The sequence below is a fragment of the Anomalospiza imberbis genome, chromosome 5 (assembly GCF_031753505.1).
Source record: "Anomalospiza imberbis isolate Cuckoo-Finch-1a 21T00152 chromosome 5, ASM3175350v1, whole genome shotgun sequence".
Lineage (NCBI taxonomy): Eukaryota > Metazoa > Chordata > Aves > Passeriformes > Viduidae > Anomalospiza > Anomalospiza imberbis.
The window spans coordinates 15,039,487-15,060,605 of record NC_089685.1 but is presented as its reverse complement, the minus strand read 5'-3'; the positions used below and the strand labels follow the sequence as shown (position 1 = coordinate 15,060,605).

Here is a 21,119-nt window from a genome sequence, read left to right as displayed (position 1 = left end):
CCCTCCAGACACAGTGGTTGTTGGCTTCAGCCCATCATGCCTGTTGACAAAGCTTAGTGCAAGGATTTCCAGCATTGTGAATGTCACGAAATGCAAGTTATGAATAGACTGACTATGAGACAGATATAAACCACACATGAAGTGTGTGTGTTCTGTACTTAGGACCTCATTGCTCTCTTAACCATGTGGCATTATATGTAGTCTTGCTGCTGTTTCTTAGTAGCACCCATCCCAAAAGCCATGGCTGCCATTCAGACAGGTAAGAGACAGACAAGGGCTCCAGCACTGCCAGGATGCACAGGCACCTGTGCCAAACAGGCTGGACACAGATGGGGGATGACATGCAATAAAATGTATGTCCTTAATAGATAGGAAAAATATTCAAAATGTTACTTTAAGGATTACCTGAACACTGTGAAGAAAATTTATCTTCTAGAAATCCATTACTGTACATGTTTCAATCTAATTGTTGAGAGGGAAGCACAGTGTTGAGATCAAAACAATACAACAACAAAAATATCATGTTGATTTCACATTGTCCAAGCAGCAGAAATAGGACAATATGCCTACATTCAATGAATATCATCACCACCATGGTAGTGACACCATGGTGCCTAAATATGCAGCCTCATTTGCTGTATAACTTAATCCTAAACTATCACTCTGGCTTCTAATATCCACTTGAGCTGTAAGATGTATACTTTTTAAAAGTATCTAACCTTGACTAATTTCAGCTTCCAGTAACTGAGTGCTGACAAGAACTTTTCCTAGTAAATTTGAGAGACCTCTCTTATAAAAATTGTCTTGCCGGGAAACCTGTTTAATAGTATTTCTTTTGGAAAACTGTATAAAACTAAGCTGCTGAAATTAATCCATTTCTAAGATTCAGGTTATTCTGTTGGGTTTTTTTCTGGGCTTCTTCTCCCACCTTGCCTTTTGAAAAACTGTGAATGCCAAGATGGATAAAGCTTTCCAGCTGTTTGCATCACTTCCAATCCCATATACCAATATTCCCCTTTACCAGGAACTCAGGTCCTTTATCTGCTGCTGTGGTGAGATCTTCTGCAGTGACCTGCCCTCTAGGATATGGTCTCATGTCATGTATGAACTTGTGTTGTCTTTGTTTCATTATATAAATGTTTGCATACTAAAATAACTTTACTGAAAGGAGCTCACCTTGCCAATTGATACACAGCACTCTGTGTAGCTTGATCTTTCCCATGCCTTGCTGAGCACACCACTCATTTTTCACTGCATTTCACTACCAAGGGGTTTATACTCTTTCAGTTCTCCAACATATCTACTGAGGAGTTGGGGGCCAAGTCCACATCCCTATGGAATTTTATCAAAAATTATGCAGTAAATGATGGCTCCTCATTTCCAGATTCCTTTCATAGTATCATGAAGCACCAAGCAGAGGTTTATAAAAGCAGTAAAACAGTTCATTACATCAATACCACAAATCCTAAAGGTTGTACTTGGTGAGATTGTTCTCTTTTACTCCTTCTCATTTTCTTGCTTTGGGGCTCATGGTGTGATTATGTCTTGTAGTGTTACCAGGACTCAATGAAACACCCCAAACCTTTAAACCATTTACAAAGATCTTTAATTTACAGAATGTATTTCATACTGCAGAAAGCTGCTCCTTACAGCCTACCCAGTCAATTTGAGATGGTAGGAGGGCTGTAAGCCATGTCTGCTTGAGACAATTATTCATCTGTCTGTATGGAATGAAAGTTGTCTAACGAGTCATGCACTGATGAACATAAAGAGGTAAAGAATGCTGGAGCACAAATAATGCTGTGCTGCTTGGCACCCAGCCTGGCTTTTATGGGTTTCTGTAAATTAACAGTCACATTTCTGGGTGAGGTTTTAATCTTCCCCTGGACTATTGATAGAAAGTGATTTATTTTCTTTCTTTTTTCTTACCTGAAAAAGGTAATGTTCAGGGCAGCACTCTACTTATAAACATGTGAGAATAGGAACAAGAAAAGCACTACTTACATAGAGGGAAGAAAGATGTTTATTTAGTGAGCCACACTTTCAATAACACGTGATGTTGTAATAACGCTGCTCTGGTAAGTGAATCCAGAAAGTTGGCGGTCTTTGTATGATTCTTTTGCTCAGCAAAGAAGTTAAATATACATTAAACAGGGAAATGTACATTTCTGAGCATTACACCATGAAAAACCACTAAAAAGTCATGCCAAAGTCTGAAAGCAGGGTCAGTGCTGCACAGGAACAAAAAGTTACAAAACACAATGTAAAACATTTTCAAACAAAAACTAAATGGTTGCACAAAGTTCTCTTAATTCAGCTTATCAACAGATCCTTGGCAATATCCTTTGTTTGGCTTCTGAAAGGACAAGGTTAATTGCAAGATTACAATTCAGGTGTTGGATGCTTCTTGTTTTGTCATCTTGTTGATGGTCATTCTTGTTTTCACTCATCAAAATGTTGAGAGAGAAAATTGTTTAGCAGATATTACAGAAGGGCAAGTATCTGAAGGTCATGTGTTTCAAGGTGGCTATTTGATCACAAAGAGGACTTCAGCTACTAGTGTGCCCATTGTGTACTTTTAGTATCACTGTGGACCTGGTCTCCGGTTTCAGCAGGTAGGTCCTTAAATTTTGCTGCTCTCAACCTGACAGAGCTTAGTGATCCATTTTACTTTTTAAAAAGCAAAATCTCTCACGGTAATGGCAGCTCTTCTTAAACTCTGAAAAACTTAATTAAAGGCAGTATATTTGTTCTGCCAAAATCTTTTTATTGCACTTGCCATTAGCTACGCAGGGGGGATGAGTGACTCACCAAGCTGTGATTCAGAAGAGCAATTCTAATTTCCCTGCCCTTTCCCTTCTGCAGTTTGTGTGTACTGTGATTGCCATCCTCCTGCATTATTTCTACATGAGCACCTTCGCGTGGATGTTTGTGGAGCAGCTCCACATCTACCGGATGCTGACTGAAGTGAGGAACATCAACTTCGGGCACATGCGGTTCTACTACGTTGTTGGCTGGGGCATTCCTGCCATCATAACAGGTACCCTCAACCAATCCAAAAAAGCTTAGTTTCCCTGCCATCTTCCCTGGCCAGGTTCAGGGAAGTTACCCCATCCCAGACAGCTGTGGGTGTTTTCCTGAACCAGGGCAGCACCAAGCCACATCTAGCAGAAGTCAGCCTGAATTTGGCAGATCTGTGTACCAAATGTTTGTTGGCCTAACTGAAGTGATACTGATGGTTATACAATAACAGAAACGTAATTGCACAGATTAAATCAGGACATGACAACATTGCTTGGGAATAGCAGTATTTTTATTTTAACAACTTTGCCAATAGCTTTCAGAAATTTTCCTTCCCTGTGCTGGTACCTCCAGATATGGACACACGGTCTCTGAGGTAACTGCAGTGGCTTCAGAAGCAGTGCTGCTTGCCCACAGGACATTACTGCCTTTCAGTGGATATTCCCACTGCCTGCTGTCAACCAGCAGTAAATACTTCTGAAGGGAATTTCAGTGGCTCTGTTTTATTTGGCATAAAACCAAGCTGGGAATACTCAAGCTGCCTTTTACTTAATTTCAGATACAAAGGCTTTAACTTTCAGCGGAGGAAAGGTAATGAAAATCTGGAGGCAGCAATCTTTTAAACCGGTCCAGAGTGATCTACTGGAGCACATCCATCTCCACCCTCACCATACCTATTTTTGCCATAGACATTTCCAGTGTTACCCTAAGCACACGGCGCTGTGTTAATTCAGGCAGACAGCTCCTCAGGAACTGTGCTTTACAGAACAGTTGGAGTAGGGATTTTTGGTTCAACTGTTTCAGCATGTATCTATTGCCATATGGGAAATCACATCATAGGCAGGGAGTTAACTTTATTCCAATTAGCTTTATTTTTACAGATAATATCATGCTGTCAGCAATGGCAGAGGTTTAGATGTCTCTGAGATCAAACAAATAGCTATCACTCATGTACACTGGCAAAAATATTATGGAACAAGTTAGATTTAAAAATACGTACTTGTTCTTTTTTTCTGTGTGTTTTAAGAAAGTGTAATATGAAATCACAGTGTAGGCTGGTATAGGTTAATTCACTCTTCAGGGAGCTGGTAAGTTTTTCCATATTATTTTGTGCATAATAATTTCTACTTTTATCAGTTTATAGAAAAAGCACAGACCAGAAGGCTCTGCCATTTTAGACATACCCCAGACATTTAAAATAGAAATTGTCCTTGAACTTCTGAAGCATTTCAGACCTATGTGAATTTTATCAGTACATACAGGACTACTGCAGTATTTTCAGGAACACTGAAGTGCAATCAGATATTTGACAGCATCATTTCTAGCAGAAAAGAAGTACCATTAAATAACAAAACTAATTAAATTTCAGAACTCATTATCTTTAGAAGAATTTTGTTGGAAGGAGTTTCTGCTTAAGGTTACTTTCTCTCCTGAAATCGAAATTAATTCAGACCTTCTCAACAGCAGTATTATCCAATTTAAATATCACAAGCATACAGTTTTTACTTTTTTTTTTGCTTAGTTATTGCTCTCTGTGATATTCAACTATTTTGCACTTTTAAAACTTTACAGGTTGTGTCCTGAAATTTAATCTCTGAATCTACTGAATTTGCAGTTCTCTTTAAATTAAAAGTCAGATCCCTATTACTGAGAAAGTCAGGGGATTTTGTGAAATGAAGGCTAAAGAAAACTAAGCCTTTAGTTTGCCCTTCCTGGCTTATAAATCATCTGAGGAGAAAATTGTTTCATCATAAATAGCACAATGTAGGATTTCTTGCCTCTAGATAACTTGTTACTGAACATATTTTAATTAAGCTTCTTTATAAATTTTAATTTATAAACAGTAAAAAGGTTTTAACTTCATAACATGAATCCTAAACATTATTTAAATTGCTTTATGAGAGAAGGATTGTTTATTTTTCAAAGTAAAATTGAAAGTTGTTGTATAGTCTAGATATGGGAAGAAATTTTAGTCTTGGGACATGCAGAGGACTTTTTTATTTTAAAGACAAATACCATTTCATCTTCATCATAGCTATCCTGAGAGGGAAAAATATACGGTAGCAGTGGCTTTTTGTATATTATTTTTTCTACTTTCTATGCTCAAACTATTCATTTTAAGCTGGGACATAGAGGTCCTAAGGCATTTGTGATTGGACCAAGCTACTTGAAGAAGGGAACCTTGGCCTTTAGAGGGGGATAAAATTTAGTAAAATGTTTACTCCAAGGGGAAGAACCACACTTAATCACAGCATAGAAATGCAAATTGCCATGAATAAGAATAGGATAGAAGTGGGGAAAAGGCTTACAGCCATCAAAAGAGTGTGGATCTGGAATAGTCCTCCATTGGAGTGAAAGTGGAACATTTTAAATTAGCTTTAAGCTTGCTCATTTTAAAGTGTAGTTTGATCCATCTTGGAGAAGGATTTTATGACTTCCTTGCCACAGGAGCAAAGGGCTGGATTTGGCACTCAGCAAGACCCCCCCAGTTCTGCCTGTCTCCGTGGCAGCACGCTAACTGCTTGACATATGTGTGCAGTGACTGCTTTGCCATGGAGACTGCAGCCCTTGTGTTAAAACAGGTTCTTACGCAGCCCTAAAACCAATATCCCCCAGAAACTGGCACTTTCCAAATCCTAAGCAAAGCAATTAATCAGGAGAGAGTTGAGGCTGCCCCACAGCTGCCTGAGTCACACATGGCTGCTGAGCCCTCAGGAGCTCAGAAGGGTCAAAACACGGCTCTCCTGCAGCCCTTGGCACACTCCTGTGTGTGTGCTGGGGGTGGGTGCTGGTCTCCACAGGACTCTTGGCCATAGGACCAGCCCCAGTTCCTGCAAATGTTAGCGAGGTATCACTCAGCTTGCACACTCAGTCTGTTAAGGGCAACAAGGCTGCAGCACTTAACTGATGTGCCAAAATACTACTCAGTATTACATTGCATTGGCTTAATTCTGCCTTTGAGTAAAGTGTTATTTCACGTGTTGTTGACTGCAGTAATATTTGAACCATGTACCTGAAGACTACAATTTGCCCCATTTGTTTAACGGAGAACTTCAGGGTAGGATTTTGAGAGTGAAAAAACGTTGCTGTCTGCCAATTACTCATAGAGCCAGAGTCTCATTAATGGGAAAAACCAGTCCTGGGAAACAGACTGTATCCATAGAATTACATCTGTATAAAATACTTTATGGTCCCTTAATCATTTATGGCTAATTCTTTCTGGATGGCAACTGCTGAAGGGGGTGGTGGAAGGGCCAATGGGAGCAGGAAGGGAGACTAGTCCTATCTCATTCCACATTTCAGTGAAAACAGATCCAATATCCACTGCTTTGCCAAATAGCCAGTTTAGTTTTCATAGACCATAGGCCTGTACCAGATGTGCATATTGGCTGTGGGCCAGTTCTAAGCAGCAAGAGTGAAATGCAGCTACCTTTCCCTTTCTCAGTGTCTTTTCATCAAAGCATGCAGTCTTCAATTCAGAAAAAGATGGCTCTTAATGCAGACGAGCCCTCCTTGCAGAGAGCAGCACTGCCGTCAGCCTTGGCCGCCTCTGGAGACAAGGACATACGCTCATCACAATAGGTGCCCCCATGGCCAGACAACATGCTGCAGCCACCTGCCATATGCCACTGGCCACAGGCCTCACAGGGATCAGTTTCTGTGTCCTGAAGAAGGAAGATCTCTGCAGACAGGGTACACCTGTCTCAAAGGGGCGAAAGGATCTTTGCACAGGAATTACTGGGCTCATTAAAAGAGCTTTAAACCAGGTTTGAATGGGGAAAGGGATGAAACCAAGCTCACTAGAGGCAACTGAGGGCAGAATGCCAGTGTTTGTAGGATAGTGTGCTAGTGACTCCTTCTGTCTGCCATCTCAGTGGAGGCTGGGGTTGGAGATCCATGTGGCAGCAAAGACGCAGGTGTGTCTGTGTTAGAAGCCATAGGAATGGTTACCTATGTTAGGGGGTGTTTTGACTGTCTAGAGCTTGATGTTGATGATAAGAGTTGAGTGTTTATGGGTAAGAATCATCAGGAAGGACAACAAGACAGACACCGTGGTGAGAGTGTATTATTATAGACCATCCAACCAGGATGAGGAGACAGAGGAAATACTTTACGAGAAGCTAAGAGAAGTCTCACCATCACTAGTCCTTGCTCTTGTGGGAGACTTCAACTCAACAGGTGTCTGCTAGGAATACAACCCTGCAGAAGAGAGTCCAGGAGGTTCCTGGAGCGTGTGGAAGAGAACTTCCTGATGCAGCTGATGAGTAAGCCACCAAAGGGAGATACCCCACTGGACCTGTTCATTTTGAATAGGGAAGGACTGGTGGGTGATGTGATGGCTGGAGACTGGACACAGTGATACAAAATGAGTTTTCAATTCTTTCAGAAGTAAGGTGGGGATTCAGCAGAACATCCACCTTGGACTTCCACAGGACTGACTTTGGTCTGTTTAGAGGCCTAACTCCCAGAGTCTCTTGGGAGACAGTCATGAAGGGCAAAGAAGTCCAGGAAGGCTGAAGATTCCTCCAGCAGGAAGTCCTAAAGGCACAGGAGCAGCCATGGTCCCCATGTGGTGTAAGAAAAACCAATAGGGAAGGCCAGCCTGGATGAAGAGGGAGCTTTTGCTGGAACCAAGGGGAAAATGGAGGAAAAAGCAGGCAAGTCAGGAAGACTAAAAGGATTTTGTGATCATCCCCCTGTACCAGCACTGCTGAAGCCACACTGCGAATCAGTTCAGTTTTGGGGCCCTCACTACAAGGAAGACATTGAGGTGCTGGAGCGAGTCCAAGAGGAGCTGGTGAAGGATCTGGAACACAAGTCTGATGAGGAACAGCTGAGGGAGCTGGGGGTGTTTAGCCTGGAGAAAAGCAGTCTCAGGGGACACCTTATGTGAAAGGTCTTTTCCAACCTAATCAATTCTATGACTGTATGATTTTGCAGGCCATAGGCAAATCCCAGTCCATCACCGTATGAGCGAGGTGTAGGTCACCAAGTCAGACAGCACTGTAAATCAGCAGGTGAATGTTGGGCTCAGGGACCTCCTTGGAATTGGCCAGGTTTAGAAAAATAAAATAATAAAAGGTGTGGTTTTAACTCAATTGCCTTGGGACATTAACTCCATTTTAGACAGTGCCAAAATCAAGGTGAGGTACCTGGGATAGCACTTCAAAATGAATCCCACCTGAGCTCAAGCAGTTAACTCCCATAAGTTCCCAGGTTCCTTTGATGATATTTTAGTGACAGCAAGTTAAGAATGCACTTTTTTTTTCATAGCATAGACATCTCCTCAGTTATGATTCATGTCATTCTGCTGCACAGGCTTATTGAAATTCCTCAACATGTCACTCACCCTCAAGGCTCACACTGTGTGAGAATTACTATAAAACTGTGCTGAAAGAGAATTAACTTGGGAGTTGCTTTTGTTGTCATTTTTATGTAGCTGAACTTTGTTCTAGTTGGCAAAACTCAGAGTATTGTTTGATATGAAGTAACCAGGACAAAGGTTTTGATTTACAAAAGTTTTATTTCAATTTTTGCCTTCACAGAATTTCCTGTTCAATAAGTTTTGCCCTGATAATTTTGTTTACTTGAAACTACATAGGTAGCACCTTTCTGATTTACTTTTCCTCCATTTCATGACACAGGGCTTGCTGTTGGTCTGGATCCACAAGGCTATGGGAATCCTGATTTCTGCTGGCTGTCTGTTCATGACACACTGATCTGGAGTTTCGCTGGGCCCATCGTAATGGTTGTCATTGTAAGTAGGGGGAGTTGGCATGCAGAACTGTCTCTTCTTTTCTGCTACCTTTTCTCATAAGCTTTGTCAAACAGTAGTCATGCAAAGCAACCATGTTCTTTACATTTGAAGCAAATGTACTCGAGCTTGCATCTTTTGCTTAAATAGATAAGACATGAGCTAAGCTCCTGGAAATCAGAGGTCTGCTTGCCCATGCAAAGATTGCTTGTGGATCAATGGCTTTATGGCCAGAAACATATTTCTCATTTGCTTTGTTCTATTTTTGAAGGGTTGGTCTTTGAGATTAGTAAATAAATCAACAAAATGAGCCATAACAAGTCACTTCATCCAGAAGTCCTAAAGGAATATTAAATATTTCCACTTTCAGGAATTTAAAAGAATGGGCTGCTGTTTGACTTTTCCTTACAGCTTCTCTGTCAAAGTAACACCAGAAGATAAATACTCATGGTTTGATTCTTATCTTGAATGTCAAATGCAAGTTCTGGTCTCCTTGCCTCAAAAAGTAGACCTGGAAGCAGTGTAGGTTATGGTCACAAATCATCAGAGACATGGGACAGCTCCCACTGGAGGACCAACAAGTGGACTAAGAGTCTTAAGCCTAGAGAAATGAAAGCTGCAGAGAAGGGGGGGAAGGAGGAGCCTGTAATAGTGTGTTGGTCTGGAGAAAATGTCTATGGATCCAACCATTAAAAATCTTTTCCAACACAAGCAGTAGCTGGAGGCAGCAGATCTAGCAGAAACAGGACAAGCTGCATAATTTCTCCACAGCATTTTAAGTTAGAAATTCCTAGAAACAGGACAATGGCAGTGGTAAAACTCTACAGGGTTTTGGAAAGTGAATGATGAGAGAAAATCTCAGCATTAATATTCACTACAAGTGATTAAGTACAGATGCACCACCAATCTAGTACATCCCAGCTGACATGGAAATCAGTGGAGACTGGAGTTTTATTCAGAGTAATTATCACTCTGTGCTCTGCTAGAAAATATTACTTAATTCTGGTTTGACCAATTGAAACAAGGTGCTGGGCTGAGGTGGACACTGGTTTGAACAAGGACTGCCATTCTTTCCCTCAAGCATCTTTGCACAGGGTTGTCTTACTGAGTTTCATCCAGATCAAAGTGCCAGGATGTTCTTGACTATGTTGCCTTGAAACAAGGTGAATCTTGGAATTTAGAGACCTGTAAGTTGAACAAGAAATATTCTTGGTGCCACAAACAATTTTAAGATAAAAATTGCATTGTTATTGAAAATAGAGCTGTAACAAATGTACAGAAAGAATCCATGCTGTTATTTTAATTTGCTTTTCAGATAAACACTGTCATTTTTATACTAGCAATGAAGGCATCATGCAGAAGAAGGCAACGTTCATTTGAAAAAACAGGAGTCATGTAAGTTTGAGTTCAAAAGCCTGTAGATGTTCTGATCAGAAATAATAAAAGCTAGAATTGCCTAAAATCAAGCTGTGGAGCAGGAAATAAAATGCTTTTTTGGAGGAGAGTGTTGGTAGAGGCATTTGGAGCTGCGTCACCCCACCCACTCCTGGGGTTCCCTTGGAAATCATGTAAACTTCCACCATGGTGCTCTGCCACCAGGCAGGAGAAGGGAGAAGGGCAAGGTCTATCCTCCAGGTGGTGTCATTGCAGTCCTTCCAGATCTTTCATTATAGTCTCTACTACACTGTCACTTCACCTCTGCCCATGGCACACCCAGGTAGACATCATTCTGGGTCTCCATGTGCTTGTCCGTGGCTCAGAAAGGTCTCCCCTCTCAAGTGTCTGGGTTACCAGCTGTGTCATGGCAGAGACACACTGACATTCCCATGCTGAGGGCCAGCCTCCCTGCATCCCATGCTCAGTGAGATGAGCAGCATCACAAGTTGCAGCATGCCACCTTCCTGAGCTGTTGTGGCAGCCTGTTCTCATTTACATCTGTTCTGCCCAAAGCTCAGAATTTACTGTGAACTCAAATGTGATTAGCTAGTGGCAGTACAGCCCCTTGGGTTTTTTTTTTCCAATGAGGTAGCTCTATGAGATTTCAAATGGCTGCTTTTCTTTATTTTTTTCAGCTCTGGCTGTAGGGTGCTGTGTACATGTTGTCATGGCTTTTCCACCTCTGGTGTCCCTGGCACTAGACTTTGTGGTTCTCTGAACCCTAACACTAACCTTAATGAAAACTAGAATCTGAGGGTGAGCTCCCCCGCAACACGGGTGGCCCAGTTAATAAAAGTGTGGAAGGAGCAATGTTGGTGCAGTGCCATGCTCCCCTTGGCATGCCCTTTCCAGCCTCAGTTTCCATGCAGCTGTTGGCTTTGTGCGTTCTGAACCCTGACTCCAATAGTGTCTGGGTGTTGAGGATGAGGTCTAAATCTCCCTAAACCAAGGAGTATAACTGCTACCTAATGGCAGAAATGTTACTCATAATATAAAGCTTTTGCCACTAGATTTGTTTCTGTCTTTTGAAAGTGTCTGTGGAAATTGTATTTTTAAGCAAACAAAATTTCTCTGAGTGCCCTCAATCCAAAATCTTGGGTAGTAATGTTGGGAAGGAATGTGAGAGTGAAGGTGACAAACTGAAATGAGATGGACATGGCCATTTACTGCCCAGATGTGTTCTTCAGAGTCATCAAGGGTGAACAGCATGGGCTTGTAAAGCAGTCAGATTGTATGAAGAAAGCCTTGGAACTTGGAAAGAAATCACTTTTTTAACATGAACATGCTAAGCTGTGGAGTGTTGCTGTGAGAGAGCTGGAAAGTTGTGGAAACTGGGAGTTGGTGAACACTGCCCTAATTTTCCCAAAGGGCTTCTCCAGTTGCCAAGTTGTTGGGCATGTAACACCATCCATGGGGAGAAGTTGGGCTGTTCTCTTGGATCCCATCACACTGCAAATGTCCATCTGTGCTTGCTTTACAGCCCTGTGTTGCGGACAGCGTTCCTGCTCCTGCTGCTTATCAGCGCCACGTGGTTGCTGGGGCTCATGGCAGTCAACAGCGATGTCATGACGTTTCACTATCTCTTTGCCATTTTCAGCTGCCTGCAGGTAAGTTGGGTAGCATCTTGTCTGTGGTAGACTTTGATGAGCACACTTCTACACTCAGACCTCCAAAAATCTGTTCAACATGAGGTAGCTTAACAAAAACAGAGATCTCAAGGCAATTTTTGCTTTCTCTTCTCAAGGAGATGGTTCTTTTCACCAAAACTATAATTTTGAGTAATTATGTCTCTCACTATTAGTCATTCTAAAGGTAAGAGCACTACCATAGTAACCTGTGACAGTAGGCAGGTATATCTCTGTCATTCTAGAGACAAATTCTTTGTTCCTGTGTTCTGTATGCTCATTGTTAAGTCATCCTGTTGTTATTGCAAACAAGAGACTACTGTATTTCACCCAGAGTCAATGGCTTTCACAAATTAAGTTACTGTTTAAAGAAATGAGACAAATAAGGATATTCAAATACAATATAAGTTGTATTTGGGTTTCCTCGGTTGTCTGTCCCAATTTACACAATTGTTGAGTAAAGACGCAGAAAATAGTTATTTGTAGGAAACCTGGCATGGAAGTAGTTACAGAGCTTCATGTGGTCACAATTTGAATACCTGTCAAGGATGACAGTAACTGCCCTAGCAGGTGCCTGCAGTACTAAAACAGCTACTGCAGGACACTCAGCTGCATGGAAGTAGTTACAGAGCTTCATGTGGTCACAATTTGAATACCTGTCAAGGATGACAGTAACTGCCCTAGCAGGTGCCTGCAGTACTAAAACAGCTACTGCAGGACACTCAGCTGCAGCACAACAGCCACAGCTTGCAGCCACGGAGAAAACACAATCTGATGGGTCCCCTTTGGAGACGGCTGTCAGTGCCCTGGAAGCACAGCAGATAGGTCAGCCTGGAGCAAGGTTGTTTTGCCACTGCAAGTAGTGTGCTCTGAAATAAATGTGCCTACTCAGGCTGTAAAACCAGGCTTCCAGAAATCTAAAATAAAACTAAATTAAACATAAACCTGATGAGACGGACAAAGGTCAGCAGCCAGAATTCTCCAAACTTGCCCAGGGAGGCACAGTGGTATGTGGCATTTCACATCACTGCCTTCTTTGAACTTATGTTTTTAAAGATACATTTATGTAAATTTTATTAATTAATAATCCCAAAGTGCTATGCTAGCTAAGATCACATTTGTGTGATGTGAAGAAAGTGAGCTTGAAGTTTAAAGTTACTCTAAGTCAATTGCTTTGGCTGAAATCATGAAATTCAGGCTTCTTATGATGTTGGTACAGCTGCAACTTCATGAGTATTGACTTTTCTATACTGTGTGTCCAACCAAAGTTGATAACAATTTGGCAGCTGCATTAATTCCCTCAGCAAGTACATCTGAAGGCACATACGTGTGTGTGCCCTGCCCCCAGTAAAAGCTGTTAATGTGTGTTCCTGGCAGCCAACAACTGCACAGCCCTGGGGACATCACTGATTTTCCCACCAGAGGTATTGCTTAACCAAGGAACTTAGGTGACAGAAGTTGGGACCTCTCTGCTCCCAGTACCTCTTCATATCTCACAAGGCTTTCTAAAATTCTCTTAGATGCAGTATTAAGGGCTCCTTTCACAGAAGTTGCCTATTTTCAGAGGCTTTCACTAAAGGCTGTGATATTTTTCATGTGCTGCTATTGATTTTTTTCTCATCATCTGTGTAAAAGCTCCAAAATCCCAAATTCTAAAATCTCTGCAATGTTTTCTAGTGGGACATTGAGGTTCCCTTTGGATTTCTTCCCAAATCAAGCTCTGCTCTGTAAATTCTGGAGAAACTGATATTTTTGTATATTTTTCCAGGTCTTTAATGCACATTTCAACTTGGAATCAAATTATGAAGAAGTGCTAGGAGATCAGTCAATGCCATTTCAGTCAAGAAAGAAAATAGTTACTGCTTTTGAAATACACTGTCATGGACTACAAACTAGAATTCAGGGATTGTTTCAAAATGGGTGTTCTCTAATATCTATATTTGCAATATGGTAGTAGTGAAGCATTTACATTTTCCTCTCTCTAAAATTATCCAGGGGTTGTTCATTTTCTTCTTCCACTGCGTATTTAACAAAGAAGTGAGAAAGCACTTGAAGAACACTTTAACTGGAAAGAAACCTCTTCCAGATGATTCCACTGCAACAAGAGCTACATTGTTAACAGTAAGAAAAAAAAAGCATTGGGAGAAAAAAACATCCTCTTGCTGGCAGAAGTTATCTAAAATAAACTTATAGGTGGCTTATCTGTGATTAAGTGAACTGAATGATTGCTTTCAGTGACTTGTACAAAGACTACTGATGTCTTCTCTCAAAAGTTTTGATTATTATTTTAATTTAAACCTTCAAGAGAAAAGAATTCTTTTCACTGGCATCAAAACCCATTTGGGTCTTTGAAACTTAATACATTTGTGGGTAACACGAGCTTCTGGAAGGATCATTCACTATGGCTTTATGTCTTCTTTTTTCTCTTTCAGCGATCTCTGAACTGTAACAACACATATATAGAGGAGCCAAACATGTACCGCACGACTATGGGGGAATCCACTGTTTCCCTAGAAAGCACCGTCAGGTCAGCCAAGAGCCACAATAGCTACCTTGCTTATATTCTCAGGTAATCCGGTGGCAGGTGCATGGCTTTCAGGTGCTTGCCTTTCTCTTTTTTATTGCTCTTGTGGAAACCAGAGCTCTGGTTCAAATGTTACTTGGTTTATGTCTTAACAGTTCTGTTTCATGTGACTGTCGTTCTCCTTGGTGCATTTTCTGTTGCATGTGTCTTCGGGGCAGGGTTCCAACAGCGCAGTGGTTAACCTAAGAGTGATGTTAACTATATGGGCCGTGCTGCTTGCCTGTTATAATTCAGATGTGTCTCAAGGAGCACAGTTTAGCTCATTAGCTTTGGGCTTTTTCAGAGTGTGATTCATGTGGCACAAGGCAGATAGCTACATCAAGGATAACCTCTGTCTCACCGTAAAGTGACTGTGCAGCGGCCACTGTCTGCATGTCTGCCTTGTTAAAAACAACAAAGTAAAGTGACCAAGAAGGCTGTCCTATGTTTATCTTTTCAAAGGGATGAGGCTGCTCATAAACTCAGTGGATCCTCAGGTCAAGCAAGGGCTGGTCAGACTGAAGCAGATTCCTCCATTTTTCATAGGAATCCATCCAAATCCAATGGTAAGAATAATTTCTAAATGCTTTGACCCATTTGTGCACCTTCCTCTCCTCACCTTCTTTGAAGTCTTCTGTAACAGGAAGAATAGTTGGAATAATTAGATGGTCTCATTCTCATTATGCTATTGGCAAAACAAGCTGTGCAGTGGCTGCCTTACAAGGAAATCCTGGAATGAAAGTATCCTATATCTGCTGCTTGTGATGGTGTAATTTTTATCTCATGCTGTCACAGCTATTGACAGTTTATGGAGTCCCTTTTCTTTTTCATAAATTATGTACTGTTGCTTTTAATTTTTAGTTGGAAAAATTTTAATGTTTGAGACCTTGAGGCAATATTCTCCTTTACTGCTCTGTGGTTTGTACAAAAAATAAGCAGTGCCTCTTGTCTGATTTCCTTTCATTTTGGTCTTGACATTCAATTTTGTTTCCTTGTAGCAGTTTTTAAGTTAAGTTCTTTTCACATTCTTGGTATTTGTAGATATCTTGTTTTGCCTGTGTGTTGTGTTCAACTCAACAGAGTTACTGTTCTGCATGTTAAATAGGGAAAAATATGTTCCCACTCTATTCTGCACGTCCTGTACGTGTAAAAGGTCCTACCCACTAGCTGAGCTGAGTGGTTGTGCTTCCCAGTGCTTGTGCTGTGGTCCTTCTGAATTTATCCTATATACACTTACCGATGTAAGAGCTCATTGCTGTCATGGCCTGAACCAATGTCTGCCTTTCCTTTCTCGTTGTGCATTTGTCAGGTAGATTTGTTCAACTCCCATTTACACTTTCACCACTGTGTTTCCCCATCCACATTTGCAGAGCACGATTCAGACTCTGACAGCGAGCTGTCCCTCGATGAACACAGCAGTTCTTACGCCTCTTCCCATTCATCAGACAGCGAGGAGGATGGACTTGAGACAGAGAAGAAGTGGAATACATCTACTTCCAAAAACAATGAACATGGCCCACTCCACAGCACACCCAAAGGTACCCCCCAGTGTGAGGGGAGGGCAGTGGTGCTCTAAAACAGCTTTAGATTAGATGGGATAAATATGCCACGCTGCCATGCAACTCAGGCAGCATCTCTACCTCTGCGCCTTGCTTCTGTAGAGATCCTTGTTGTTTCCAGCTTAGAGAGCTTTCCTCTTCCAAAGGCTTGTTCGCAGGGGTGACTGAGTACAGAATCACACAGAATGCTGAATGCCTTAAGGCAGAGTCAGCTTTGCAGGCAGGTCCCCAAAGTACTTGGATATGGCATTACCAAGCCAGCAAAATCTCATATGAAAAAGAGAAGAAGAAGCCACTTGTTTTGAGGGCAGGGGGAAGAAATGCCTGCCTCTCCTCATGCAATAAAGGCATTGATGCCGGGGAGGTCCTGAACCTAAAGAGTTGGCAATCATTGACTATTAATATAATTTCTGTGTGGCAGGGTTGCAGGCATTTTTAAACATAGTTGATCCTGTCCTAATAAAAGGCAACTTTGAATGACAAACATCCAGGCTATGTGCTGTGGCTCTTCACAGATACGGTACAGGGTGCCTGGGGCACCCTTAGCCTTCAGAAACTAACCTCCCCAAGGAGGGACCTCTGACCCTGGAGAGCTGAGGGTGGGTTTGCCTCACACTTCTCCATAATCGAGCTGGCAACCTCACTCTGGGAAGGGTTTGGACACCCTGCCATCCTACCAGGTGATTTTATTGGGGATTTAATGCACCCCGAGGGCAGTGCAGTCCAGCAGAAACTGACTGAAGGATTGCTCTGGTTTGATACACATCTCCTCTCCAGCCACAGAGGCCAGGCAGTAGTTGAGAGGACATATCAAAAGTGTTTTTTGAGCTAGTGTTTTTTTGCATTGCAGTTGATACCCTTCCCAATCATGTGAAACCCTATTGGCCCACAGAGTGCGTAACAGCCAGCGATGGCGAGGACCCCGGTAGAAAACAAAAACTCAAAGTAGAGACCAAGGTCAACGTAGAGCTTCACAGGGAAAACCAGGTGAACCACAGCAATGAAGCACCACAGGACAAGGAGAATGAAGGGCAGCAGAAGGAGAACAGACCTCTGGCCCACCAGAATAACCAGCAGCCGGAACAGAGGAAAGGTAGCACGGCCAACCCAGCCTCACAGTTGGATTGGGAGACTGGGGGGTTAACAAGCATTAATTAGTTTAAAAGGTAGCTCTGTCAGGAAAAAATACTTTCCAAATGGCTCCAACCTGTGTAGCCAGATACACTGTGGGAAGCTAGTAGGTAGTTGCTGTAGTCTAATGTGTTGGTTATGAAATGAAGTGCCAAACTAGAAGTCTTAGTAAGAAATAGAGACTGTAACATCTCGCATGTGCTTAGCTTGATAAATTAAGTTACTGATACACTTTGAAAATTTTATTATTCCCTCTTTTCCTTCACAGGCATCTTAAAAAATAAAGTTACCTACCCTCCCCCACTGGTGGATAAGAATATGAAGAACCGTTTGCGGGAAAAGTTGTCGGATTACAATCAGAGCACAGTCTCATCCAGGACTACTTCCCTAGGGACAAATGAGGGGGTCCGCTCTCCTTCGGACTCAGGGGTAACAGTGAAAAATGTTCGGAGGGAGCAGTCTCGAGACCAGCTCAATGGCATGGCCATGAACCTCCACGTGGGAACAGGACATGCTGATACCTCAGACTCAGAGTAAGTGCCACATCGGCATGCCCTGGCTGACCTCCTATGGTCTCACTCTTCACCTTCCAGACCCAGACTCACACGTGAAAACTTTCCTCTGGTGACTGGCCAGAGTTTTTCACCAGTGACTGTCTTGATGGTTTACCCATACCATGTCCCCAGGCCATGGGGTTTCAGTCATGAGAAGGCCAAAACAGGTATCCTGGCAAGGTGCTATGACAGACACCAGCTACCTGGTCACCCTGGCATTCTCTGAACTGGCAGGCTGATGTGGTTCTGGCACACTTGGACAGGAGCAGCCTTGCTTTGCCCTGCCACCCTGCCAGGATTGGGTGGGGAAAGGCACAAGGCTGTGGGGGGCATGGTGTGAGCGTCCATCTGGGCAGAGGGAAATAATGGCTGAGGCAGGAGACCCCAAGGCTGGAGAGAAAACCAAGCTACTGATCCTAAATTACCAGGCATGCGATTCCCACCTGCTGCATGGCAATCAGTGTGTGAATTTACCACTGTAAACTAAATATAAACAAAAGGATGAGCAAGCTCTCAGGCAAAGGGAATTCACAGAAACCTCATTACTCATCATAAGTCTTGCATTTCAAATTACGACAGCAGCCATATGTAAAGTCTCTGCAGGCATTTTATGCATATAGTCTCATTTTTTAATAACATGAATAATGGTCTTATTCTTTCACCAAGCCAAGAGAAAATTACTCACCCAGCTTTAACTCTGGCACTGTCCCACCAGGCTTTAAATACCCCTGTTATCTAGGCGCACAGACCATTCCCACCTCACTATAAAAGCGCATCTTTGGATTACTGGGAGTTGGCTGATGAAATAGATCCTGGTTAACCAGGAAACATGGATGTTTTGAATAAGCCATAACTGAATAAGCTGCTACCAGGTAACACAGTCATTACTGGAGAATAACTCGCCAGCTTGTACTAAGCAACTGTGTTATCTCCAGAGCTTTGGCATAATGGAAAACTCTGCTTTTGGCAGCAGATTGCATGAATCCATCTGATACACCAGGCTTCTAACAGCTTGTAAGATCTGTGTGTGAGCCTTGTATCCTCAGCAAAGCATTAGACAAATACAAGCCCCTGCAGAACTTCTGCATTTCTGTTGTGTACTACCTGAAGTTGTTTCTCCCAGCTGGTCTTCCCCTCCAGGACAGCATCTCCCTTGCAAGCATTGGATTGGCAAGGCATGGTAACTTCACAGAGCATGAGCCCTTACCAAAAACAATTGGGTGGGTTTGGGTGGAGTGGTTTGCCTGTGCCTGTTTAACCCTAAGCCTGCACGATCACTTCTTCTCACTAACAGAGGCAGTAATGAAACTTCAATTTGAACCATCAGGAAATTGTGATCACCTCTGCACGGTTCCGACTCCTTGCTGCGCTGCCCGCCTCAGACTTCATCAGAGTGGCCGCACGGTGAGGAGGATGAGGAGGGCATCGATCCCCACATGGTTTCACGTTCTGGCAGAATCCTGACTGCTCCCGGTGCAGACATAGTGCCCGGCTGCTCTTGCAATAAGGGCTCTGTGTGGTACGTTACTCCCACAGGAATCCATGCTGAAAACATGGAAATTAAAACAGGGATGCATTGTGATGGACAGATACCTGTGCATGGTGCAGGCAGTGCTGCAGGGGTTGCTTGTTACAGGGGAGAACCAAGGAAAAACACATGGCTTCCTAGTGGACCTACAATAAGCCTGAAGACAAGCACTAGGAGGTGTCTCTTGTGGAGTTTTGATGGCTACAGAATGAACCCTTGAGGTTGCTGAGCTCTAGGGAGGAATATCGCAACAAGTGTCCTTTGGTTTCTATGCCAGCATCTCTGTCCACCCCTCTACGGACATGTCGTCTTAAGAAAAAAAATCCTTTATATATATATATATATATATAAAAAGTGTAGATACTTTTATATATTTTGTATGGTGTTGCTAAAGAAAAAGTTCCTTTGTATATTTTACATTTATACTGATCTTCTTAATTTGATAACAGGAAATCAATTAAAAAGATGTTTTGATATTTTTTATATGAACATTGCACAATTTTACTTGAATTTGGCATTTGATAAGTAACTGAGGATGGATGCCACCTTCAGATGCAATGCAGTTTTCAAAGTAATACAGTAAAGATTACATCAAAATCCATGACTATAATTTATAAGTTTTGTTAACTGATTTTGGAACACTTTAAGGGCACAGTATGTTTTTCTCATAACCTCTTCTAAAACCCACAAAAAATTTGGTTTTTTCATTTTTTGGTACTTTGATCTCTTCTCACAAATGCATTGAAGTATTCAGGAACTGAACTTCAGGACTACACATATCTTTGTGTAAGGTTTCAACACAGTCTTTTTCTGGAAGAAGTCCAATCAGTATTTCGCTTACTAAGAACAAGAAAATAATTGGTGTGACTGTATAGCTCTGCAACAAACCAGCACTCTGCATGTCCCAAGGAGAGGGCCCTCCTCCTATGGGTCAAGTTCTGCTCAGGTGCAATATTTTTTTCCTCTTTTTTGCTCACTGGATTCAGCACATTGCTAATCAAAGCAGAAATACAAGACTTAAAATTTGATTTGTCTGCCCAGCTCTTTGACAAAGCCCTGGCCTTCTTGATATTTCAGAAAGGTCATGGAAGGCTTAAGGTTTCATGTTTCCCACAAAATGTGCTGGTTTCACAAGTATAGGAAAGTTAAGTGTGACCTGTCTGCTGTCTTCACCTTCCTGCAATGTTTACAAAAAGAGGAAAAGTAAGATGTGGAAAAGTTTGCATCCAGCAGTGTGAGGCAGAGCTCAGCCAGTGGCTCCCATGGTGGGAATATGTGACTCCAAGGATGGCAATGGTGTGCCTGTGCCTGCTCTCTGCCAACAAACCTTTCAGGAGCTCCTTGCTCACCATAGCAGCCCTTTTGGCAAAATACTGGCCATTGTTTGTGCAAATGTGTGTGAAAGAGAAGAAACAGAAAATTGGGCTAAATAAAATACAGGCGTTGAGGAAAAGATGAGAAACTGTATACTGTAATCTTGGTTTCATTATATTCCTATGCATTTTCAAAGTATCAAGGAGGCCTCTGGAAGGGGAGAGGGAGGAAATATGCTGTTCTTTCAAAAATTATGCAACATTCTGTGTGACATTTTCTGACAGAAAAAAATTTTGAATGTTTTAAGGGTCTGGCACTTGGCTGTGTGCTCAGGCATTGTGTATAACCCATGCTAGTTGTTCTTACATCTGTGTATGTATATTTTGTCCCAGTAGATGTAGGTAGTTTTTATTTTGATCAGAATTGTCACAGTAAATGAGGGTCAGTTGTATTAATGACAAAAAAAATTAAAACCTATTTTTATGACTTTTTAAAAGCTTTATGGCAGATTAGACACTGGAAGTTTGGTTTTTGTTTTTTTTTAACAAATGTATATTTATTAATGTGCAGAACACTGGAATTGCAGCAGAGATGAAAGGAGAATTTGCAATAAATTAAGAAATCTTTTTGAA

General features: G+C 42.0%; 1 protein-coding gene across 5 annotated transcripts in view; it reads left to right on the top strand.

The window, feature by feature from the left end:
- Window positions 1–21,119, top strand: part of CELSR1 (cadherin EGF LAG seven-pass G-type receptor 1) — a 165,774-nt gene extending 144,655 nt beyond the window's left edge. For 2 of the 5 annotated variants that reach the window (XM_068189747.1, XM_068189744.1), the window contains exons 25-35: window positions 2,866–3,040; window positions 8,667–8,779; window positions 10,092–10,171; window positions 11,694–11,820; window positions 13,834–13,959; window positions 14,271–14,407; window positions 14,864–14,967; window positions 15,772–15,939; window positions 16,853–17,053; window positions 17,360–17,624; window positions 18,940–21,119. In XM_068189747.1, the coding sequence (XP_068045848.1) occupies window positions 2,866–3,040; window positions 8,667–8,779; window positions 10,092–10,171; window positions 11,694–11,820; window positions 13,834–13,959; window positions 14,271–14,407; window positions 14,864–14,967; window positions 15,772–15,939; window positions 16,853–17,053; window positions 17,360–17,624; window positions 18,940–18,964 (1,521 nt within the window). In that variant the 3' untranslated portion in view covers window positions 18,965–21,119. Of the gene's footprint in view, window positions 1–2,865; window positions 3,041–8,666; window positions 8,780–10,091; window positions 10,172–11,693; window positions 11,821–13,833; window positions 13,960–14,270; window positions 14,408–14,863; window positions 14,968–15,771; window positions 15,940–16,810; window positions 17,054–17,359; window positions 17,625–18,939 lie in introns of all 5 variants that reach the window. The other 3 variants (XM_068189743.1, XM_068189742.1, XM_068189745.1) reach the window with 2 other exon arrangements.